Source organism: Dipodomys spectabilis, unplaced genomic scaffold (genome assembly GCF_019054845.1).
Source record: "Dipodomys spectabilis isolate Male_0828 unplaced genomic scaffold, ASM1905484v1 ptg000063l, whole genome shotgun sequence".
NCBI lineage: Eukaryota > Metazoa > Chordata > Mammalia > Rodentia > Heteromyidae > Dipodomys > Dipodomys spectabilis.
In genome coordinates, this window is record NW_024870740.1 from 6,355,993 (window position 1) to 6,379,411 (window position 23,419).

A 23,419-nucleotide genomic window follows, 5' to 3' on the forward strand; every position below is an offset into this window, starting at 1 on the left:
TCACAAACTCCCAGCCTTAACTCCATTAATTGTAGAATTATTTCTTTTTACTTATGTAATTTTTAAGTGTTTCATTTTAAATTTTTTATTTTTTATCTTTCCTTTCTCTTTATCTCTCTTCTTCCCTGCTATCCCTTCTCTTTTTCTGAATCACTCTCTCATTTTGTTTCCATACGTCCCTCCACTCTTATTATCTCCTTGCAATTCTCCCTACAACAATTAATTTCTGGTCTGCTGACATCTTACTTGATTCTCTTAGTTCACTGATCCCTAGCTATTTGTTTTGAACTAGATTGTATCTGTTGAACTAGATTGTATCTGTACCCATTTTGACTGGATCAAGCAATCAGTGCAACTACAGGGCTCTGGTTGATGCTTACCTTAATATAGTGTTCTAGCTCAGAATCAGTTTGGCTATCAACCCAAATGGAAAGAACAAGTAGAAACAAGAAAAATGGCAAGTGAAGATATTTCAGCTCCCACTCACCACAATCAGGCAACAGAGAAGTCAATGAATAACCTAGAGGAGAGTTCCCAAAATTCTCTACAAACAATACTGGAAAACATGCTGAATGAAAAGTTTGAAAGCCTGTATAGGTCTCAGTGTGAGCATGATAGGGAAATGAATGTGATGAGGCAAACCAAAGATGAATACAGAAATATCGTGAGTGTGATGAAGCTAATCTAAGATTAATAGAGGAATTGTGTGAGCGGGATGAGATTAGACAAAGAGTAATTAAACCATTCATGGAATCCACAAAAAGATAGCTGGAGCAATCCAGGGAAGACATAAAGGGATTGCTGAATGAAGTCCAACAGAAGAAATGGGAATCCAATGAAACCATAACCAATCAACTTAGGGATTTGAGAATGAACACTGAAAACAAAATTAATGAAGTAAACAATTCCATACAAGATCTAAAACAAAGCTACAACAAAGAATTTGAAGTCATCAAATCTGACCAATTAGAAGGAAAAGAAATAAAAAACAAAGTAGAAAGTCTTCACAGTAGGTTAGACCATGCAGAAGATTGAATCTCTGGGATTGAAGACAGCTTAGACATTATAGAGAAAGAACCGAGAACTATTCAAAAGAAATCCAAGAAATATGATAGATCTATTCAACATCTAGAAGACACCATCAGATGGCCTAATTTGAGGATAATGGGTGTAGTGGAGCACCTAGAGACAGAAGTTAATGGTCTAGGAAATTTATTTAACAGGATCATAGAGAACTTCCCAAACATGAAAAAGATAGGTCTATTCAAACACAAGAATTTTTTAGAACCCCCACATAGACCAGACCAGAACAGGACATCCCACTGTCACATTGTAATCCACACAGGATCAATTCAGATTGATCCTTTCAAGGAAAGGATCTTTAAAGCTGTCAAGGAGAAAAGATCAATCACCTATAAAGGAAAACCAATCAGAATAACTTCAGATTTCTTATCAGAGACAATTAAAGCAAGAAGAGCCTGGAATGATGTATGACATGCCCTAAAGACAAAAAACTATCAACCAAGAACATTGTACCCAGCAAAACTCTCCTTCATAATGGAACATCAAGTAAAAACTTTCCATAGCAGAGAAAAATTGAAACAATGTATTTCCACCAAACCAACCCTCCCAAAGATATTTAAAGATGTCCTACACATAGAAAACCAACAAGAGCACAATAAAGGCCAAGAAACAGCTCCAAACAGAGAATCCAAGAAGCATAGGAAGAATCCAGTTGTCACAGCCCCCAAGAAGGTGGATAACATGGTAGGAACTACCAAACACCTCAGTCCTAACTGTCACTATTAATGGACTTAACTCTCCAATTAAGTGACATAAAGCTGTTTAATTGGATCAAAAAGCAAGATCCTTCTATCTTCTACCTTCAAGAGACACAAATTGGGGACTGGGAGTTTAGCCCAGCGGAAGGGTGCCTGCCCGGCACGTGCAAGGCCCTGGGTTCGGTCCTCAGCCCTGGGGAAAAAAAAGACACAAATTGCCCACAAAAACAAATGATGGAATAAAAATCTACCAAGTAAAAGCCCATAAAGAGGCCGGAGTTGCAATCCTAATATCTGATAAAATAGACTTCAAATTAAAATTAGAGAGAAGAGATAATGAAGGTCATTACATACTAATCAAGGGATCTCCCCTTCAGAAGGATATTACAATTCTAAGTATCTATTCACCAAATAACAGAGCACCCAAATTTATCCAAGAAACAGTACTTCCCCTAAAATCACACATTGATCCAAAGACATTAATTGTTGTAGACTTTAACACACCATTGTGCCCGCTGGTTCAGTCAACCCGGCAAAAACTCAACAGAGAAACCTCAGATCTAAACAACTGCATAGGTCAACTAGGTTTAACAGATGTCTACTGAATATGTCACCCAGCAGCATCAGGAAATTCTCCAAAATAGACCTCATTTTAGTTCACAAAGCAAATTTGTCCAAATTCAGAAACCTTGTAATTATGCAGTCTCTAAGACTACAAGGGAATAAAATTAGAATTCAACACCAAAAGCCACCAAAAAAATCCTGCAAAACACACTGTTGAACCACCAGTGGGTCATGGAACAGATTAGAAAAGAAATTCAAAGAAGGAACACAAACTACCAGCTTCTCTGGGAAACAGCAAAAGCAGTACTCAGAGGCAAGTTTATAGCTATGAGTTCTTACATTAATAAATTGGAGAGATCTGAAACCAACAAGTTAATGAGGCACCTAAAGTTCCTTGGAAAGAACAAGATAAACCCCAATCCAATAGACAGAAAAAACTAATTAAAATTAAATCAGAATTAAATGAATTAGAGTAAAGAAAAAAACAAAACTATAGAATCAACAAAAGAAAGAGTTGGTTCTTTGAAAAAATCAGCAAAATTGACAGACGTTTAGCAAATCTTATCAGTAAAAGAAGAGAACACACCTAAATAAATAAAATCATAGATGAGAATGGAAAAATTACTAGAAAAACAACCAAGATTCAGAATTTAATAAGGAGATATTTCTCAAACCTTTATGCTAATAAGTTTGAGAATCTGAAAGATATGGATGAATTTCTAGCAAATACTGACATGTCCAAACTAAACCAAGATGATTTAAACCAACTCAACAGACTCATATCAAGCATCAAAACAGAAACAGCAATGAGACCTCCTACCCAAGAAAAGCCTAGGAGTGGATGGATTTACAGCTGAATTCTGCAAGGTCTTCAAAGCAAAACTCACACCAATACTCCTCCAACTCTTCAATGAAATTGAAAGCGAAAATTCACTACCAAACTCTTTCTATGAAGTGAACATAACCCTCATCATAATCCAGGCAGGGACTCATCAAAGAAAGAGAACTATAGACCCATTTCTTTGATGAACATCAATGCAAAACTTCTTCTTTGGGCAATTGACTTCAACAACTCATCAAAAAAATCATACACCACAATCAAACAGGATTATTTCAGGGATGCAAAGCTGTTCAATATATGCAAATCAATTAATATAATTTCTCACATCAACAAGAGCAAGGATAAAAACCACGTGATTATCTCAATATATGCAGAAAAAGCATTTGACAAGATACAACACCCACTTATGATGAAAGTTCTGGAAAAACTAGGAATCCATGGAAAATTCCTCAATATAATAAAGGCTGTATATGACAAACCTACAGCCAGCATTATATTTAATGGCGAAAATTGAAAGTCATTTCCTCTTAATTCAAGAATGGGACAAGGAAGTCCGCTCTCTCCATTCCTCTTCAACTTAGTATTAGAATGCCTAGCTAGGGCAATAAGACAAGATGCAAACATAAAGGGGGTCCAAATTGGGAAAGATGAAGTAAAACTCTCCCTCTTTGCAGATGACTTGATCTTGTATTTAAAGAATCCCATGGACTCCACTCCCAAGTTACTTGTGCTGATTGGAAACTTTGACAAAGTAGCAGGGTATAAAATTAACCCTCAGAAATCAATGGCTTTTCTGTATGCTAATAAAAAGAAGAGCACAGATGAAATTAGGAAAGCAACCCCTTTTGTAATAACCATAAAAATTAAAATACCTAGGAGTTAACAACTAAAGAAGTGGAGGACCCTACAATGAAACCTTTAAAAGCCTAAAAAATGAAATTAAGGCAGAACTTAGGAAGTGGAAAAGCCTCCAATGCTCCTGGAATGGAAGATTAACATCGTGAAGATGGCAATACTGCCAAAGGCTATCTACAAATTCAATGCAATACCTATCAATATCCCAATCTCATTCTTCAATGATATAGAAGAAGCAATCTAAAAATTCATATGGAACAATAAAATATCCTAACTAGCAAAAACAATTCTTAGCAGAAAGAACCCCTTGGAGGGGGTTTCAAACTCTACTACAAAGCCACATTAACAAAAATAGCTTGGTACTGGCACAGGAACAGACCTGAGGACCAGTGGAATAGTACTGAAGACCCAGAAATGAACCCAAACAGCTATAGCCACCTAATCTTAGACAAGGGAGCTAAAGAAATAGAATGGATGAAAGATGGCCTTTTCAGTAAATGGTATTGGCAAAATGGTACTGGTTGAACACCTGTAGAAAACTAATGCTAGATCCCCATATATTACCCTGCATCAGAATCAACTCCAAAGGGATCAAAGACCTCGAAATAAAAATAGATACTCTGAAAACATTACAGGAAGGAATAGGAGAAACTCTAGGGCTCCTTAGCACAGGCCAAAATTTTCTTAATAGAGACCCAGAAACACAACAAATCAAAGAAAGGTTGGACAAATGGGATTGCATGAAGTTGAAGAGCTTCTGCATGGCCAAGGACATAGCTAGCAAGATCAGTAGAAAGCCCATGGACTGGGAGAAGATCTTCACAAGCCATAAAACAAACAAAGGTCTCATATCTAAAATATACTTAGAACCCAAAAAATTAAATCCCCCAACAGCTTTAAGAGAGACTTCTCTGAAGAGGAAATAAGAATGTCCTTTAGACACATGAAGAAATGCTCAAAACAACATTGAGATTCCACCTCACTCAGGTTAAAATGGCTATAATCAGGATATCTAGTAACAACAGATGCTGGAGGGAATGTGGCCAAATGAGAACCCTACTGCATTGTTGATGGGAATGTAAACTTGTTCACCCACTTTGAAAAGCAGTATTGAGGTTCCTCAAAAGACTCCACAGAGAGCTCCCCTATAACCCAGCAATTCTTCTTTTGGGCAAACAATCACAAACAAGGTCATACCAAAGCTACCAGCACAACCATGTTTATCGCAGTATTCTATTTTTTATTTGAATTAAGTTTTTATTATGAAAATACTGTACAAAGGGGGTACAGTTACATGAGCAAGGTAATGAGTACATTTCTTTTTCTTTTTTCTTTTCTTTTTTTTTTTGGGTCTGATCGTGGGGCCTGAACTCTGGGCCTGGGCGCTGTCCCTCAGCCCTTCAGCTCAAGGCTAGCACTCTACCACTTGAGCCACAGCGCTACTTCTGGCTTTTTTCTTTTTGCTTATGTGGTGCTGAGGAATCGAACCCATGGCCTCAGACATGCAAGACAAGCGCTCTACCACTGAGTCACCTTCTCAGCTCATGAGTACATTTCTTATTCAGCATTGTTGCCTCCTCCTTTGTTTTTTCCCTACCATCCATTCCCTCCCACCTCCTCAGCTACACCCCTCCACTCCCCACCCCCTATCACAGAATTCTTCACCATAGCTAAGATATGAACCCAACCCAGGTGCCCCTCAGTAGATTACTGGATCAAGAAAATGTTTTGTATATATATATATATATATATATATATATAATATGATATAATATAATATTATATATATATATATCTACATACAATGTAATTCTATGCTTCCATCAGAAAGAATGGCATGCCCCATTTGACCCATTGCAATAGTGAGATGTACAAGACACTATATAACTGTAACCCCTCTGTACAGTATTTTTACAATAAAATATATATATGGAAAAACCATAAGACCTGTCACTACACAACCTAACAAAGTGTTTCTCCTGAAATCAGTGCCTATAATCTGTTTAGTGACCACTGGTATAGATATTCAAAGTATGGTTATAAAGACTTAAAGTTATACTTTTCCCTTCATTCATATATCAATGAAGGGTGACATCCAGCATATAGTTGCTTATTTTATTCTGGGGAATCATCAAAATTCCTCCTTCTGCATTATCAATCCTGTACCCAATCACTCACTGGGCCTTCTTAATTCTGACTATTCAACTGATTCAATTTCCTGCCAATTCTCCCTATAGATCCCCATAGTTTATAATCTCAGCATGACTGACTCAGTGTGTTATCCAGCTTGCATTGTTGTAACAATATACTTAAGATACCCAACTTAGAAGAGAATATCTCTTTTGCCTTTTGATTTCAGAGGCTTTAGTCTATTAATTGGCTTCATTGTTTTTGAGCTAGTGGTAAGACACTTATTATTTTAAGAAGTACAAATTGCTAAACTAAATCCATCCATACAAATGTTCATGTCACTTCAAATTAGTCTCACAGAAATACCCAGTTCCAATTATGTACAAATATATGGGTATGCTATCATCTGGTCAGGTGGAGGAATAAACTTAAGTGTCATAACTTTCTAGTTTTAGCACAGAGATTTTTTTTCTCCAGAGAGATATACTCAAATCCTAGGGGGTTTGCTTTCTTATGATGTTATCCACTCCCACAATATATAGAATCAAACACACTATACCATTATTGCTTCCATACAACCCACCCAGGACTCCACACCTTAGTCTTACATTTCCCTGTTCATTCTTACCCTTGCAATTCCTGCCTTAGAAGTTATACTTTGCCACCTAAGAGATGTTCAATAAATGTTCATTGAATGCATGAACTATTCCATTAACCTTTAATTTGAATCTTTGCTAACATTAAAAAAATAAAATTATTTTAGCTTTATTGCTTCTATAAAGCCAACATTTACTCCTGGCTACTTATGCTGAATATATATGTAACAATATTCAATATTCTGGTTTCATTAACTTTCCTCTGGGATTTATACACTAAACCAGCTCGATCCATGGTTTGGATATTTTATGCTGATTAAAGCTGCAGCTACCTTGTTAGAATTCTTTGTTGCTCACCACTAGGGAAAAGGGCATTCAATTTAGTTGTTCCAAATTAGAAAGTAGCTTGTGAAAGGAAGAAAAGCTTTTTTCAAAAAAATTTTTGGAATAAAAAAGTCCAAGTTAGAAGATTATTTTTGGTTGCTTTTGTCCTGTATTATTTATTTAATTCTGTATATCGAACTTGTCAAAAACTACCTGATATAATATGGGTTTACAAAATTTCTAAGTGAGTAGACTTTGATAAGATACAAAATATATTTGAGTCTCATACTTCCGTTATGATAATTGAACTTTTATAATATAGATCAATTAACATTCACAAATTAAGTACAGAAAAGACTAAAGCTTAAAGCATAAAATGCTTATTTCCATAGCACTGAAACATCTATAAATACATTTATAAATCTGAAATCTTACATCCCCAGTTCAGGTACTATGCTGAATGTTTTACACATTCATTTTATTTTAATAAGGCATTGATTAGTTGATAAGGGAAATTTATGCTCACAAAACTTCAATGAGTTGTCCCAGGTCACAGATGTGGTGTTGCAAAGTTGATGCTGGCTTCTTGAGCTTATCTGATACCAATGGGTATAACCACATACTACTTAGAAACATTTGGAATAAAGTCTGAAACCACTGAAAATGAACTTTTTTGCTCTTCTTATTCTAAAGTGTAAGCATTTCTTCACCCTGTGTCTTTTGGATTTGTACACACAGTGTATATTTTTAAGGTAGCAGAGACAGCCCTACATAAGAGCATTGTACTAGGGTGTATGCTGAACTTGCTCCAGCTGCCTTTGGCTCCTTTTCAGCCATACTGACTGTCTCTTGCCCCCAAAGGTGGGTAGTCCTACTCGAGGCAGAGCCGCACCCCGGCCATTGCTTCAGCTGAGTTCTCATCCACATAGACTGGGAAGAATTTTTATCCTTAAATCTTTGAAAATATGGCAAAAAAGGATCCAGTTATATACACACACTGAAGAGAATTTGAAAAGATGAACTACTCATATACATATATATTTATACCAACTTTTGCCCAATGTTTACCACAATTCATAAATTAAGTTTAGACATTCATCTTTACGCCCTAGTCTCTATTATCAGATGCTGTCATTCTACCTTCATCTGGACCGCTTTAGGTCAATTTTGATAGAAATTTATAATATCATTAATCAATTGAGTGTTAACATTGATTCAGTTGTTTTAACACTGATGATATATTCAAGAACCATTTCCAATTTAGTTTATTATGTTTTATCTCTAGAGAATCAGTTTTCTCCGTAATCACTAAGGCCTAGCTTAAATATTGTAAATCCCTAGACTATTTTCAAATCAGCTTGAGTTTTCATTCATGGTTTAATATATTGATATTTATGATAAATTTATTCAATTATAGTGAGGTTTTGCTTAAGAAAAAATATCAGTAACCTAAAATTTTAAATATATGCATGGCTGGTTATTTCTGTCTTCATTACATGTTCTTAATTTTGTATACACACCAACACATACACATGAATATATTAATAAACACATACACACACACATAGATTCACATACCCATAATCATACTCTCTCCCATTATTTTAAACTAGATACAAATTTACTAATAGTTCACCTAAGAGAAGACAGTTAATTCTTACAAGTAGAAATTAATCTTTTAAAGAAACAATGTTGATATTATAGAAAGGAATTTGATCTTTTTCCAGATTCAAGAAGTAAACATTTTTTTATTAATTAAGTATCACCATATTGTGAAGACTTTTGTAATCTTTCCTCTCCATTTTTAATCTTTCATTTGTAAATGCTTCCATAATATAGCCAGAAAATATGTTTTATGGAAGTACAACTATTTTCAACAGATGCTATCTCAATCTTATTGTTCCATATCTACATTAGAGTTTAACATGTTTGCCTAAATGCTTAGCAGATTAAGATCTCTTTGTTTATTTCTATGATTTATGGTTTACGCATAGGAGATATGAGTCATTGACTAGCTCAACTAATGTCAGTGATCTTATTTTTCAGAATTTTCATGTGACATTGAAATTTTGACAAAAATATTTTTGTATATAAATTAAAATGATAATGACAGATGCCGAAGCTGTAATTACAAGAATTACCCAGTATATATTTTATCCTTTAGCCTATTATACAAGAAAATCAAGCCATTGTTCTGTTTTAATACTTCATTTTCAGTAGAAGAATTATTTACCATATATATGTATTTAAAATACTTTCATAGTTTTAATAAGAAAGTTAACCTCTAAATTATTCAAAATTAAAACTAAATTTTAGTTAACATTCTCCTACATAGGAATACTGGCACATTTAAATGTTTAATCACCTCAGTTGCATAAGGGTTAACATTCAGATATATATCCAGGTCATTTTAGGCATATAATTGTCAGATGGTTGCTAGGCAACAGATATCACATTTGCTGATATGTTTTTCTAGGCAAACCTCATGGTGTGAAAAAAAGAAATTATATGATACCTGTATTTTTATTATTATGGTTTGAGAAAATAAAGTATTTGGAAAAAATTCTTGACATTAATTAGGCAACTCATCTTTCTTCTAAATGTCAAAAATATCTCATTTGATAGTTAAATGGGAAGAGTACTGTAAATTCACATGACAGATGGCATTTTGTGTCTTATGTGGTCTTAGATATGGAACTTTCACATAATTTCATTTTTGTTTCTTGTTCTCAAGTTAATTAGTTTTCTAAATCAATTATTGAAATAAAGCTACGACTAAAATTAATTAAAATATAATTAATTTAGAATATAGACATTTTAGTACTATATAGGACTACAAATGAAAAAGAGTTACATTATACAACTCGAGCACAATAGCAAACCAGGTCCTCTCTGATAGAAATGGTGCAGAGAGACTGTATCTCAGAAATCTAAATGAATCTCTTCCTTTGCAAAAAATTTAAAGGTATTATTGCTATATATTATTAGATTAATTTCTATTGTCTGATAGAAACAACCACAGAAATGATATGATCAGAAATATAGTATACAACATAGTGTCCATCCTTAGTTATAAACTCAAATCAATAATTTTCTCCTTGTTTTTAGTGAGTCCTGTTGACATGGAATATGCAAGTAAAATTACTTTCTGTTTGTCCTGTATGTGAATTCCAAATTCACTTGTTTTTCATAAACGTCCCATCAGTTTGTTCAGGGTAGAATTAAAAAAAACAGACGAGGAATTATTTTATGTGTAGGGAAAACCACCAAAATAATACATTTTTTATTCATATGTTGAGGATGTTAGGCTCACGATGTTGTTGATAAATAATTACAGAAATAATGGGACAAAGATAGTGTAAGTTGTAAAGCATTACATTATTTCAGATTGTGTCTAACACAAAATGAAATGTAGTTGTGCCTGTTCAAAGGCAATTAACACTTTCTGAGCTGAATATATTCAAAGAAATATTAGTAAGCATTTTTAGAAATGTTTTGAAACATGTTATGAATTGAATGCATTTAGAAAATCAAAGTTGTTACAAATTGACAACTAGTTTGCTCTAAATGTGTCGGTACTTTCGAGGTTATGTGTCTTATAATGTTTATGCTCAATTTTCCTTTTATTTTTGACATCTGGAATACAAATCATGTTTAGGTGTCAAAATGGTTACTTACAAAGCAAGAAAAACAACTTAAAGAACTGTTATCTATGCTTGATACTTTCATATAAACTTCTAGTGCTTTGAGGGGATTAGTGTGTCAAATCACTCTTGTTCATTATTTCTAGAAGTCTCTGCTTCCCTATTAATGAAATCTGAAATACAAGGTATGTTCTTAGAAATCTCACCCTTTACCCATTAATTTGTTGTTAATCGTATTTACCTGTATTTTAAAAATGAGAGTTTTATTAATATTTTTAATATTATTAATATGTTTTCAATTTCCATTGAGTTGTTGAATCATAATTATTCTTCAATGGAACACTCAATGTCATTATTCATGGGAATGATGGTGCTATGCTGTTATGTCCTGAACTAAGGTGGAGGAAAATAATTATGTTAGGTCAATTGAATCACAATACACATTTTGATTATTTTATTGAAAATGTTATGATGGAGGCAATGTATATGACATTATTTTATGTGTCATATATTACTTTCAATTTATATATGAAAATCCTCTTTTAGGAGCTGGCAGCATTCCTATATTGAATAACAAACAATTCCATTTGCACAGAAGAGACTCTCGATTTCTGATTATCACTTGGAAATTTAAGTGTGCGTTCTGGAATCACTGAGAGAGATTGATCCGAACAGTTGGTCTGTTCAACTACAAATGGGTACACATGAGGGAAATATGATTAAGGAGAAAAATGTCAAGAAACAAATTATAATATCAATAACCTGGTAAATGAAGTTGTAATCAATGCATATATGTAAAAATATAAACAAGAAATATGTTTGAAGTTATTTAGCTTAATCTATAATTATAGTAGATAAAATGTATAAAATACACATTCTCTACTAGAAAATCTTTTGTCAGGAAATTGGGCCAAGAGTTTCAGGATGGTCACTTTACACAGAAAAGATGTGAGGCTTAGAGAACAAAAGAGAAAAGAGAAGTGGAAGGGTTCAGCATATATTAAATGCCTGTGACATGCTGGACATGTTATTAAGCACATGCTATCTATTTAACCTATATACATCTGAGAAAAAGGCAACGTCTTCTACAATATGATTTAAAAAAATCAAGAAATGATGGAGTCTGCACAAAGTGTTAAACTGGGAGCCAACAGATAAAAGGAACCAGAATTCATCCATGTCTACCTGTCAGGTTGGGCCATTGTGATGATTTCTGAACCTGAAACTGGCAGAGGCAGCAAAAAGACACCTGCTATTGCTTTCCTCATTTGGTTACTTCATAGAGAGACTAGGAAATTACCTCCATGATATAGGCTCAAATTTCAAAAAGTATCCATTATCTATAATGGGTGTTTTTCCTATCAGATATGACAAACATTTCTGGGGTGTGTATTCATAAATAAGCTGTTTTTTTAAACTAAAGGACATATTGATATTGTGAAAGGACACTAACATGACATCTCTTAAAGTTTGGTTTTCTAAATTACTTTCATACTTATTTCTAAATATGAGGAATAGAAATATACAGTGCCTTTCATTGTCAGCACATACACAGATTGTGAAGTAATGTTAAACCTTAACTACACATACTGAGAGAAAATTCTGCTCCTCTAGTCTTTTATTCTAATGTATTTGACTTGATTTGATTCTGTTCCATTTCCCCCCAATTAAATGTCAGGCTCTAAAATTCTGCCACACTTTTACAAGGAAGATCAGTTATGAACATGATTTCATGATGCCTGATGGGCCATAAGTTATGGTTTGAAAATTATTGAGGATATACTTTTCCATCACTATGAGTCCATGCAGATGATAAAGATAAATAATACAAAAGAAGGTTGTATTACGACACAACAAAGGAGGAAGGGTCTTCTAGAAGTACAAATAAGATTTTCTGGGAGTAGGGGGATGAGGAGTTGGAAGCATGAAGAATAGAGATATAAGATGAGGAGACATCCTTGAGCTTGCATAATAACTAGTTCCTCTGCTGTGTTCTTCAAGATGGAAGGTTTCACTTCACCAATTTGGTAGCTTCTACAAGATTAAATAGAAGGTGACACTTTTCTAAATTATATTAGTTCTGGTCTCTGAAACTCAAGAACACAAGGAGACTGTGATGGTTTGGGTTCTCCTGCCTACAGCAGATTCAGAAGAGAAAGATAAATATGTGAAGAATAGCATGTATAGAAAGTTCCTTTAAGGGTTTTCTTTTGACTAGGAGCCACTAGGTCAGTAGTTGGGACATTTATTTTTTCAATGTTTAATCATTAACATTTTATTGATATGTAATGCATATCATTATGTGATACATTGTAACAATTCAATATGTATATGATGTGTACTAAAATCAAGGTTATAAACAGTTTTATTACTTCAATATTTCTGTGTCTGGAAATTCCAAACTCTTTTGGGAATTTTGAAGTAAATCAGATTGTTTTCATCAAGAGTTTTCCTACTGTATTACAGAAAATACCAAACTTTGCCTCTTCTTTTTCTGTGGATTTTTGTGTGTGTGTGCCTTTTATTAAAATGCTCTTTTTATTAAATGTCCTTCCTAGTATCTGGTGTCTATTTTTCTATAAGGTTGACTCATTATTTCAAATATGAGTGAGAACATATGGTATTTATTTTTCCATAGTATTTATGTGGCATATATATATATATATATATATATATATATATATATATATATATATATAATCTTTCTCTTTGAGAGAAATGACAAAAGATGATAAAAAGCCAAAATAAACAAGAGAACCTCATAATATTCATGAGTAGAAATGAGGCCCTGGTTTGCTTAGGGTGCTGCTGAAGGTACAAGTGAAGGATAATATATCAAATGATGTTCAGCCAAAGAACAATTAACCTTATTGATTGATTCTTTTCACTCATAAACTGACATGTTGAATGGTAACCCCTTTGTAAAACTAGTTAAAGATAATAAAAATATAATTGCAAAAAGAATGACTAACTCAATGAACTATGGAATCTACTTTGTGGAATGGAGTGAATTCAAACTGGAAAAATGTATCTGACTTTTAAAATCTCTGGTCTTGAATTATACCTCCCATTTCCACAGAGTGTGAGCAAATAAACTTACCAATTTAAAATAATTTGCTTTCCATTAAAATAGCCTGATTAGGAGTTACTATTTCAAATAACCCAAAACTCAAAATTCTTTCTTTCTTTAAAAAGTTATCATAAAGTTGATATATAGATGTGTTACAGTTGCATGAGTCAGGTGATGAGTACATTTCTTTCGATGAGTGTTGCTCGTTCACTCATTTTCTTCCAGTTTTCCCCTCTCAACCCTTCCCCCTAAGTTGTAAAGTTCATTTCCAAAATAATATCTAGTGAGTATCAATGTTGAATTAGTTTTCCTTTTATCCCACCATTTCTGTGCTTCCACTTCCCCTCCCCAAATCAGTTAAACTTATATACAAGACAAAGTGAACAGAAATAAAAAAATAGCAACAAAAGGGAAAAAAGAAGGAAAAAACCACAAACAGTACAATAAAAAAATCCCCTTGTTTTCCATTTCTTGCAGTTCACTTTTATAAGCATTATTTTATATGATCATATGCACGTAGCTATTGAGCCCTTGTGATCCTCTCCTAAAAATGTCCTCCTTTGGTCTCACTCTGTGAATGTTTAGACTGCTGTTTAATTAATCATATACAAGTATAATATTTTGTCTCTTACTGTCCATTGGGCTTGCTAATAGATTTGTTGGCACATTCTAATTATTACAAATAAGGGAAACCATGCAACTTATGTTTTTATGGGGTATGGCTTACTTTGCTTAATATAATTTTTCCGAGTCTTTCCAATTCCTTGCAAATGGTACAATATCACTCTGTCTGATGGAGGCATAGAAATATATATATATATACATATATATATATATGTAATTTTCTTGATCCATTTGTTCACTGTGGGGCATCTGAGTTGATTCTACATCCTAACTATGGTAAACAATGTTGCAATGAATGTGATTGAGCTGGTAGTTTTTAGTATGGCTTGGTTTGTGGTCCATTGGATAAATGCCCAGAAGTGGGACCATTTTTTTTCTTTTGATTCTTCTCTTCAGATCTAGGGGTCTTAGCTTCTTTCAGAGATAGCTTTTTTTTGATACCTGAATTTAATACTACCTATGTGGAAGATGAGAGAACTTAAATTCTCTTTCTCCTCTTTTTTGTATTATTTTCTTAATAACTGGAAGTATATTAGTATCTTGTTTAAATAGCAACTCCAACAATGTCATAGCATCCAAGAATATTATTAAAAGGAGGAGATGATAAGTAGGAAGAAAGAGATATGGGTGAATAACTAGTCCCAATGAAGTAGGAAGACGAGTGTATCAGAAGTGTCTTGGAAGGATAGAAAGAAAGAATGAGTTGGAATGATAGGAAGATTTTGTTGTACTGAGAATTGAATCCAGGGCCAGATACATGCTAGGAAAACACCCTAGTGCTGGACATTAGTCTTTGTATCTACTCTAGGCTGACCTCAAACTCATGCTTCTCGTGCCTCCTTCTGAATGCTGTGATTGCATGTCTGTATGAGCACACTTGGTTGGATGCTTTTACTTATTATTCCCAAATTGAGAAGTTTTCAGAGGTGATTGTGTATGCTAAAAGAAGTAGTTATATTATGTAAAAGGAGATAGAGCCAGGTGCTGGTGGCTTATGCCTGAAATCCTAGCTACTCAGAAGGCTGATATCTGAGGATCACAGCTCAAAGCCAGTCTGGGAAGGAAAGTCTGTGAGACTCTTATCTCCAATAAACCACCAGAAAACTGGAAGTGGCCTTGTGGCTCAAGTAGTAGTGCTTCAGCTTGAGCTGAAGTGCTAAGGGACAGCACCAGCCCAGAGTTCAAGTCCCATGACCACCACCGCTAACAACAAAAAATGAAGATAGAGTTTTCATAGGTAATGATGCAAGACTGATATGGTTATGTGTTTTAGCACTAACTTTGAATCATCTCAGTTCAGTACAGGTGTTGGAATGTAGACTAAAACCATAATCTAAAGTCTTTGGTTAATAAGACAAGTACTGTACACAAAATGGCAGTGGCAAATGGATTTGAAATGTCATTTAAAAATACTCTGATCGCTATCAGATAATATCATTGAAGGGAACAAATTTAGTGTAGATGATTTTAAGAGACATGCTTCAATTGAAAATTTATAGGGAGAAGATTAACTATTGTTAGAATTTTCATGCCAAGATTTGCTAACTTTCTGGAAATTTTCTGTCTGTCCCCAAATGATACCTTGACATAGACAAATATTTTGTATATTTGATATATTTATCACTAGATATGAGAAAAGGGATGGGAAGAGATGATAAGCAGTCAAGAGAAAGATGTCAATATGCTTTTCCCTCTTTAACCTTTGACCTCTAGTCTGGTAGCTTAGCAAGATTAGGAGTTACCATGGTTAATGCCAATAGCCATGTCTGCTCTTGGTTGACATTTGCATAGCTGAATGGTGGAAGTTGGTTACGAATAGCAGCTACTGTCAATATTTTCTTATATTAGAAAAAAGAGACATACTAAAGTATCTTTGAATCAATGGATTTGGCTAAAAGTGGTTTCTAAATCTGCTTTGGATGTGAAGTACAAGGAGAGTCTTAGGCAATTATTGGCTAAAAATAAGCAGAAATATCTTGAAATTTAGTGTTTAATTGTAATTAAATGGTTATATGCTTAGTTTAATTAGTCATTGCATCAATTACTAAGAATTATTTGCTGAATGCATTTTTGAATACCCAAAGGTTTGGTAGATTTTATCTATCATAATATATTTACATGTAAGACTGTTTTTCTGTTTTCATAAAGAATTCTAGAGTTGACACTTAGAATAAAGCTCTATGTTATGCCAAGCAATCATTTAAAAATATATCAACCAAAGTGTTCTAATGAATTCACAGAGTTACCATGTGGTCTCTTTATTTACAATCACTACAATTTATGCTGTTCTCAGAAATTATACCTTATTACCTGGCTTATTTTTCTTTAATGCTAAAGGTGTTACCTAATTATACCATAATTATGTATAATTTATCAAATAGAAATACAGACAAAAGCAGTAATCAGATACTCTTCCTCCATTCATAGATATTCAGAGAAGGTATATCATGTAATTAGTTTACCAATGTTTACTCTAGAACAAGTAGAATAAAATTGTCATCATTTTTCCTTTCATCATCTGACAGCACATTTGGAATTCATTTGCATAGCTTTACAATGGAAGTCATTACCTTCATCACAGTTCTACTGTTGCATAGCTAGTAATGAAAAAGTAAAGTTTATAAAGAGGGTATAGACAAGAAAATGGGTTCTTTGTTGAATTATTATCCTTTTTTGGAGGAGAGTCACATATATTACCAAGGCACTCCTACAGTCTGCAATTTAGTGAGTCCTCAAGAAAGCAAATTGTATTCACTCCCCAACACACAACAAAGTGAGAGTGCCAAGACACATCTAATAGAGGTAATGGCCAGAAAATGGATGTTTAAAATTGGGATAGTCATGAAAAGCAATAAAAGGATTAAAGTTGGGCAGGGAAGGTTGGTGTCTTCACAAGTTTGGCTGCTTTAATATTCTTCTTTTTGTTCAACTTGGGTTGAACATAGAGGGCTTGCTTCCTTCTAATCTAAAATTGAAGAGACATTAAATGACAGCTTTCTGGATCCAACATGTTCAAAGAACATCAAAGCTGAGTTAGAAGCTATTAAGTGACAGAATGAAAAGAAAATATACTTGGAGCATGAACCACACAACTTATTGCCCAAGGTTAATATATCTATGTTTTTTCTTTCATCAAGACTGTTCACAAATTTAAGGGGCGTAAATTCACTTCCCACCTGACTAAGATCAGAATAACTAAGTGGTTGAGTTTGGGATAGGGTTATGTCACTTCACAATCACCCATCTTTCACTACAGTCCTTTCTTATGTTTAGTTTCTTGAGTCAAGTCCCCTTTGAATCTACTTACTGTGTTAAAAGCATGGATAATGGGGCCAGATATATGTGAACAGAAGATTTACAAGCAGATTTATTATGAGGAATTGGATCACATAGTTACAGTGACTGGTAAGTCCCACTGTCTCTTCTCTGCAATGTGGAGATCTAAGAAAGGCTGGTGGTATAATGTTTGTCAGAGCCTTAAGACCTAAGAACCAGCGGAGTCATTAGTGCAAGTTTCAACATCAGCATATGAAAAGAGAAATGACATGTTTTACTCAAGCACTGAGGAAAGAAAACAAGGACAAATTCCTCCTTTGCTTGATTTTGTTCTGTGAAGACTATTAATAGATTGGATCATGGCTACCCATACTGGAGTGAACCATTGACATTACTCATCCACCAACTCAAATAGTAATAACATTTGCAAACACTCAGATGTATGCAGAAACAATGTTTATTTGGGTATATATGGCTTTGTCAAGTTGACATATAAAGTCAATATACTTTGCTTAAGCTTTAATCTCTAGTAAGAAGCAGATCACTCCAACAGCCCTGTTTTAAGATTTATAAGACTATTTAAGTTCCATTAGGTTTTATTCCCTAAGGAGAGAGGATAAAAAAGTACTTCTCTGTAAGAAATAACATATTGATTTCATATTTATACTGGGGGTTTTCCATGGACTGAACTTTCCAGAATGGGATGGGTTATAAACACCTACAGTGAAATACAAACATGCTCTACTTCATATTGTGCCCTAGTAGTTGTTTTTTTATTTTTAATATGTAAATATATAGAACAATAAATATATATACAGTTATACTGTATATATAAAATCTGCAGTATTCTCAAATATGAAAGGAAAAGGTGAACACTTCATATGGCTTTTATTCTGTTATTAATCTGTTATATAATTAAGCAGACAGATATTAAATACAATATTTACCCAGTGAAGACATTCTAAAACATTTAACTCCCAGTTTTTATTTTTAATATTTTTTGCTATACATATCTATATTTATATATAGATACATATCTCTCCATATATATATTTATATCTATATCCAGGTGTGTATCTCTATGTCTATACATGCATATAATTATCTGTAGCTATATCTATCTATATTTCTGTCCACATAGATATATCTCTGTCTAGATAGAAATACAGATAGACATTCTGCAGCGGCGGCCGTGGGGTGCAGCTTGCATCGTAGAAAGGAGGCACACCCGAAGAGCTCTCCGGTTCCAACGGTTCCAGGGCCTGGAGCTCCGCTAGAACTTAAGGTCTTTCCGAATGGCCTCTCCCCGCCGCCACCTCCCCATGGCACAGACCGGACGAGGTGTGTGACGCATTCTCAGACCCTCCAGACAACTCAACATCAGCCACTTCTTTGTGACTGGATCCAGATTAAGGTTCTCCCAAGACAGATTTCATTGGATCCACATTCAAGAAGACTATGGATTTTCTACAACCTCACTACATCACTGTAAAGTGCCAAGGCCTTAAGACTTGGGTACGTGTATTACAACGGCAAGAGTGCCAGCACCAACAAAAGATTATTGGACTGCTCCTCTGTTTCACCAAGTATACAAATCTTACAACAAAAAGTATGCCAAGTGCCTCTATGTGACATCACCACCAGCTGATCACGCACAAGAGAAAAATAATTAGACTAGAGTGTTATCTTTTCTTGAGAAGCTGGGATTGAAGGAGCTGTTTTGAGATCTGTGCTGCTAGTAAGTGACTGGATCGGTCCCTGAGTTCAGAGACTGAGTTGTAAGTGAATGAAAAATAGACAACGAAATCCTGAAGAATTGCACTGAAGTGCAAGCCAGATTTAACCCTCTTCAAGTAATATTGTTTGAACTGAGAAATTGCTAAGCCAAACCTGTTACAGGACTGATTATTTGAGTGTCTCTGTCATTGTTACCTCTTGCTGTTACATTGTTCCTTGTTCTCTCTTTCTAAGTCCAGATGTTCTCTGATAATTCACATTGCCCTGACTGTGGGCAACAGTGGTTCCCTAGTTTAGAACTAGGCCATTGGTTATACCAAACTGAACTTGTTGAAAATGAATGTTACCAGGTCTTCTTAGACTGTATTAATAGGGCTGATTATTACCCTGAATGCTATCCTGATAATCCTGCCAATAGAAGCTTTGTTCTTCCTTGGTCTTTCCCACTTGAATGGGCTCCCCAAAATCTCACCAGGTGGACCTTTGAAAAAACTTGTCATCCATTTCTTCTGGGTCCTCCACTGGTTAGAAAAAGGATCCATGATTCCAGAGTAGCTGGTTTTAACCCGGCTTTACAGTTAATCTTGACCAGAACAGATAAAACCTTAAATAAGAAACTTGGCCAAAACAAATAACTTCTTAACAGTCAGAATCATGGAAACTGTAAAGGATTTGTGTTAGTAGCTCAGAGAATATGAAATAAGAATTCATTTATATTTCATCTTTCTCTTGCTCTTCTCTCTCTCTCTCTCTCTCTCTCTCTCTCTCTCTCTCTCTCTCTCTCGTGTGTGTGTGTATGTGTGCGTGTGTGTGGTGTGGTGGTGCTGGCTGGGGATTGAACCTGGGACCTTGTACATGGTCTGCAAGTGCTCTACCGCTGAGCTATACTCCCAGCCCTCTTTTCTGAATCTGACCCAGACTGTCCCTACTATTTGGGGAATTGCTTAAATAGCTGGGTCTGCTTCTGTGGTTGTGCATTTTCTTTTTTTAATTCAGTATAAGTTTAGTATTCCAGCCAGACTAACCCATAATCCTATAATCTGTTTTGGAACTAATATGCCTTTCCTGAAATTCCATAGCCTATACTGACAATGTAGCCTGGATAGGAAGCCCTATGTTGTTATAAATTCCCATGCTTATCCATTAGTGATAATGAGCTATATGTGTTTATATGTATGTATATCTATAGAATTTATTCATATATAGCCATATATAACCATTGGCTCTGTTTGATTCCATTATCAGTCACTGTCAGAGAATATTGATGTTGATAGCTGGTCACTCAGAAAAATCACATTTTATTAAGTAGTACTTAGATTACACAAAAATTTGTGAAAATGCTGCCTGTTTACACTTACTTGGCTCTGTATAACCAAAGACTGTCCTGTCTTTGTGGTGATTGAATTTAAAATGTCATCCTCTGGAGATGGAAATACCATTGTATCTATATGAAATTTATGACAAAAGAAATTATTAAGCTTGACTCCATATAATTTATGAACAATCTGTTGATGGTGTTTTTGCAGGATACTTCTGGACATTAGCCACATTTTGGCCTTCTCATAAAAGTTGTGGAACCAGAGGTGGAGTTTAGTAACTTAGAAAAAGCTTTGAAGACATCTCAGAGGACACTGAACAATTTATAAATTCTGCTTAAGACTCTAGATAATCCAGTGCTTATGTAACAGCAATGTTATCAAGGACCAGGTTCTTTCTATCTGTCCCTCTTGGGATTCTTAATGTTTGCTTTTTGTCCTCATGGTTGTTTCCTTAGTACAATATGTTTGTTGGGGCAGACACTTCAATGTCAACATAAGGCTGGAAGTGGTCACAGAAAGTTTTCTCCTTTCAAGCCTGTCTTTTATTTGGGATTAAAACCTTCCCCATAAATCTCTAAAAAAAAAAGAAAAGAAATACAGATATCTCTATATAGCTATGAATAGCGAGGACCTAAAAATATCTATATCTATATAGATGTAGATATATATTTCAAAGTTTCCACACACTAAAATACATCAGATAATTTTTGACAGTGTTGCTACTTGAACTTAGGGTATTGTGCTTGCTAAGTAGGTGCTTTACCACTTGAATCACTCTATTAGTTAAATATTTAGAATTTCATTTTTGGAGCCACTATTATTTTAGATGATGAAATAGTTATTCCATTTTATTATTCAACAGTGCTGTGTAAGTTTTGAGTAGAAATTTTTGTTGCTTAAGGAAGACTTAAAATGGTATTTAAAAATCAAACAGGCCATATGTCTACACACTGATTGTATGCTCAGGGCAAGAAAATTAGCATATCTTGTCTGTGGTTATCAGTTGTTTTTTATTTCCCCAGAAGGAACATAAATTATTCTGTTTCTCCAAAATCTTGGCTATATAATTATTGGGTTTAAGGACTGAGTAGTAGGGACAATATTCTTCTGATCTACAGGGAGTTATCAGTTGCCGATATCAGTAGAATGAATCTTTCTTTTTTTATTTTTTTATGTGTCAGAGTTATGAAGAAGAAGCATTTAAACTCAGAAGCATTTCATCACAGAAGCAATGAAAACATATATATATATATATATATATACATATATAGATAATCAATTCTTATTTGAATCTATAATTTTTGAATGAATTTAAAACGAGTGTTTGTGAATGTTCATGGAAGTCATCCAGAGTAATAGATAATCTGCCCCAACATACACAATAAAAATATATTAGAGCCAGAAGCTGATGGCTCTCTCTTGTTAATCCTACCTACTCAGGAGGCTGAGATCCGAGGATCAGTATTCAAAGCTAGCCTGGGCAGAAAAGTCCCCATGAGAACCTTACCAACCACTCAAAAAAACCAGAAGTGGAACTGTGGCTATAAGTGGGAGAGGACTAACCTTGAGCCAAAGAGCTCAGGGAAAGCACCCAGGCCCAAAGTTCAAACCTCAGGACTGGCAAAACAAACAAACAAACAAATATATATATTTACACACATGCATATATATTAGCTTTATACTTATGATATTCATCTCTAATAATTTAAGTTACATTACTATACCAGTATGTGAATTTTAAAAATACTTTTTTATTAGCATTCATTTGTTTTAAATTCATCCATGGTTATTTTATTGTTTAACATGAACAAAAAAGGATGTTAAGAGACAAAAAAGCTTAGTACTCTTACTGGTACCAATATGGACTTATTCCTTGTGAAATTCATACCTCTAGAGTTCCATAATGTTTATACCTTTTTCTATTATTATATTAATATAAACAATTGTTTATATGCCTTTTTAAAGTCTATAACTTGTTTTCCCATTTTTTTCCAACTAGACTTGTATAGGGACAGATAGATCATTATAAGAATACCAAACTTTGAGGTAAGAGCACTAAAATTATACCAAAAGTCACTGAGCAACCAGGCGCTGGTGGCTCACGCTTGTAATCCTAGCAACTCAGGAGGCTGAGATATGAGGATCGTGGTTCAAAGCCAGCCTGGGCAGCAAAGTCAGTGAGACTCTTATCTCCAGTAAAAACCACCAGAAAGCCAGAAGCTCTGTGGCTCAAATGGTAGAGTGCTAGCCTTGAACTGAAGAGCTCAGGAACAGTACTAAGGGCCAGAATTCAAGCCCCACAACTGACCAAAAAAAAAAGTCACCGAGCAATCATTTTTCCATGTAAATATTTTCTAGGATTTGGGGAAGATATAGAGAACTTGCTATGCAAAGAAAGGGCAATTTCTACAAAGCTGATTAAAACTGATGTTTTACTTAGGATTATTTTCTTTAAAAAGTAGAGTAATGAATTACATTTAAGATTTCTTTCAGTGTTCCTGTTGCGATTTCATCACACTTTCTTTAGCGATAGTAGATTATTGTGTTTAATGTTTGATTTCTCTTTGGAATTAGAAACACTGTAGATACCAGGAACTGAAATCCCCAAATATTACTGATCAAAGGCAGCACATTATAAGAAGAGCTGTGAGGCAGCTG

The 23,419-nt window shown here is 34.4% G+C and overlaps 1 protein-coding gene across 1 annotated transcript; it reads left to right on the forward strand.

Annotated features, from left to right (window-relative positions):
* Positions 1-19,317: 19,317 nt before the first annotated feature.
* LOC122108663 (torsin-1A-interacting protein 2-like) lies at positions 19,318-20,237 on the forward strand. The gene has a single exon (XM_042680668.1). It carries the CDS (start codon positions 19,682-19,684, stop codon positions 20,075-20,077), a length of 396 nt encoding a protein of 131 aa, XP_042536602.1. The 5' UTR covers positions 19,318-19,681; the 3' UTR covers positions 20,078-20,237.
* The last annotated feature ends 3,182 nt before the right edge of the window (positions 20,238-23,419 follow it).

Excerpts from the sequence above, each read along its gene's own strand:
- LOC122108663 (XM_042680668.1), top strand. The coding sequence starts at position 19,682 with ATGTTCTCTGATAATTCACATTGCCCTGACTGTGGGCAACAGTGGTTC.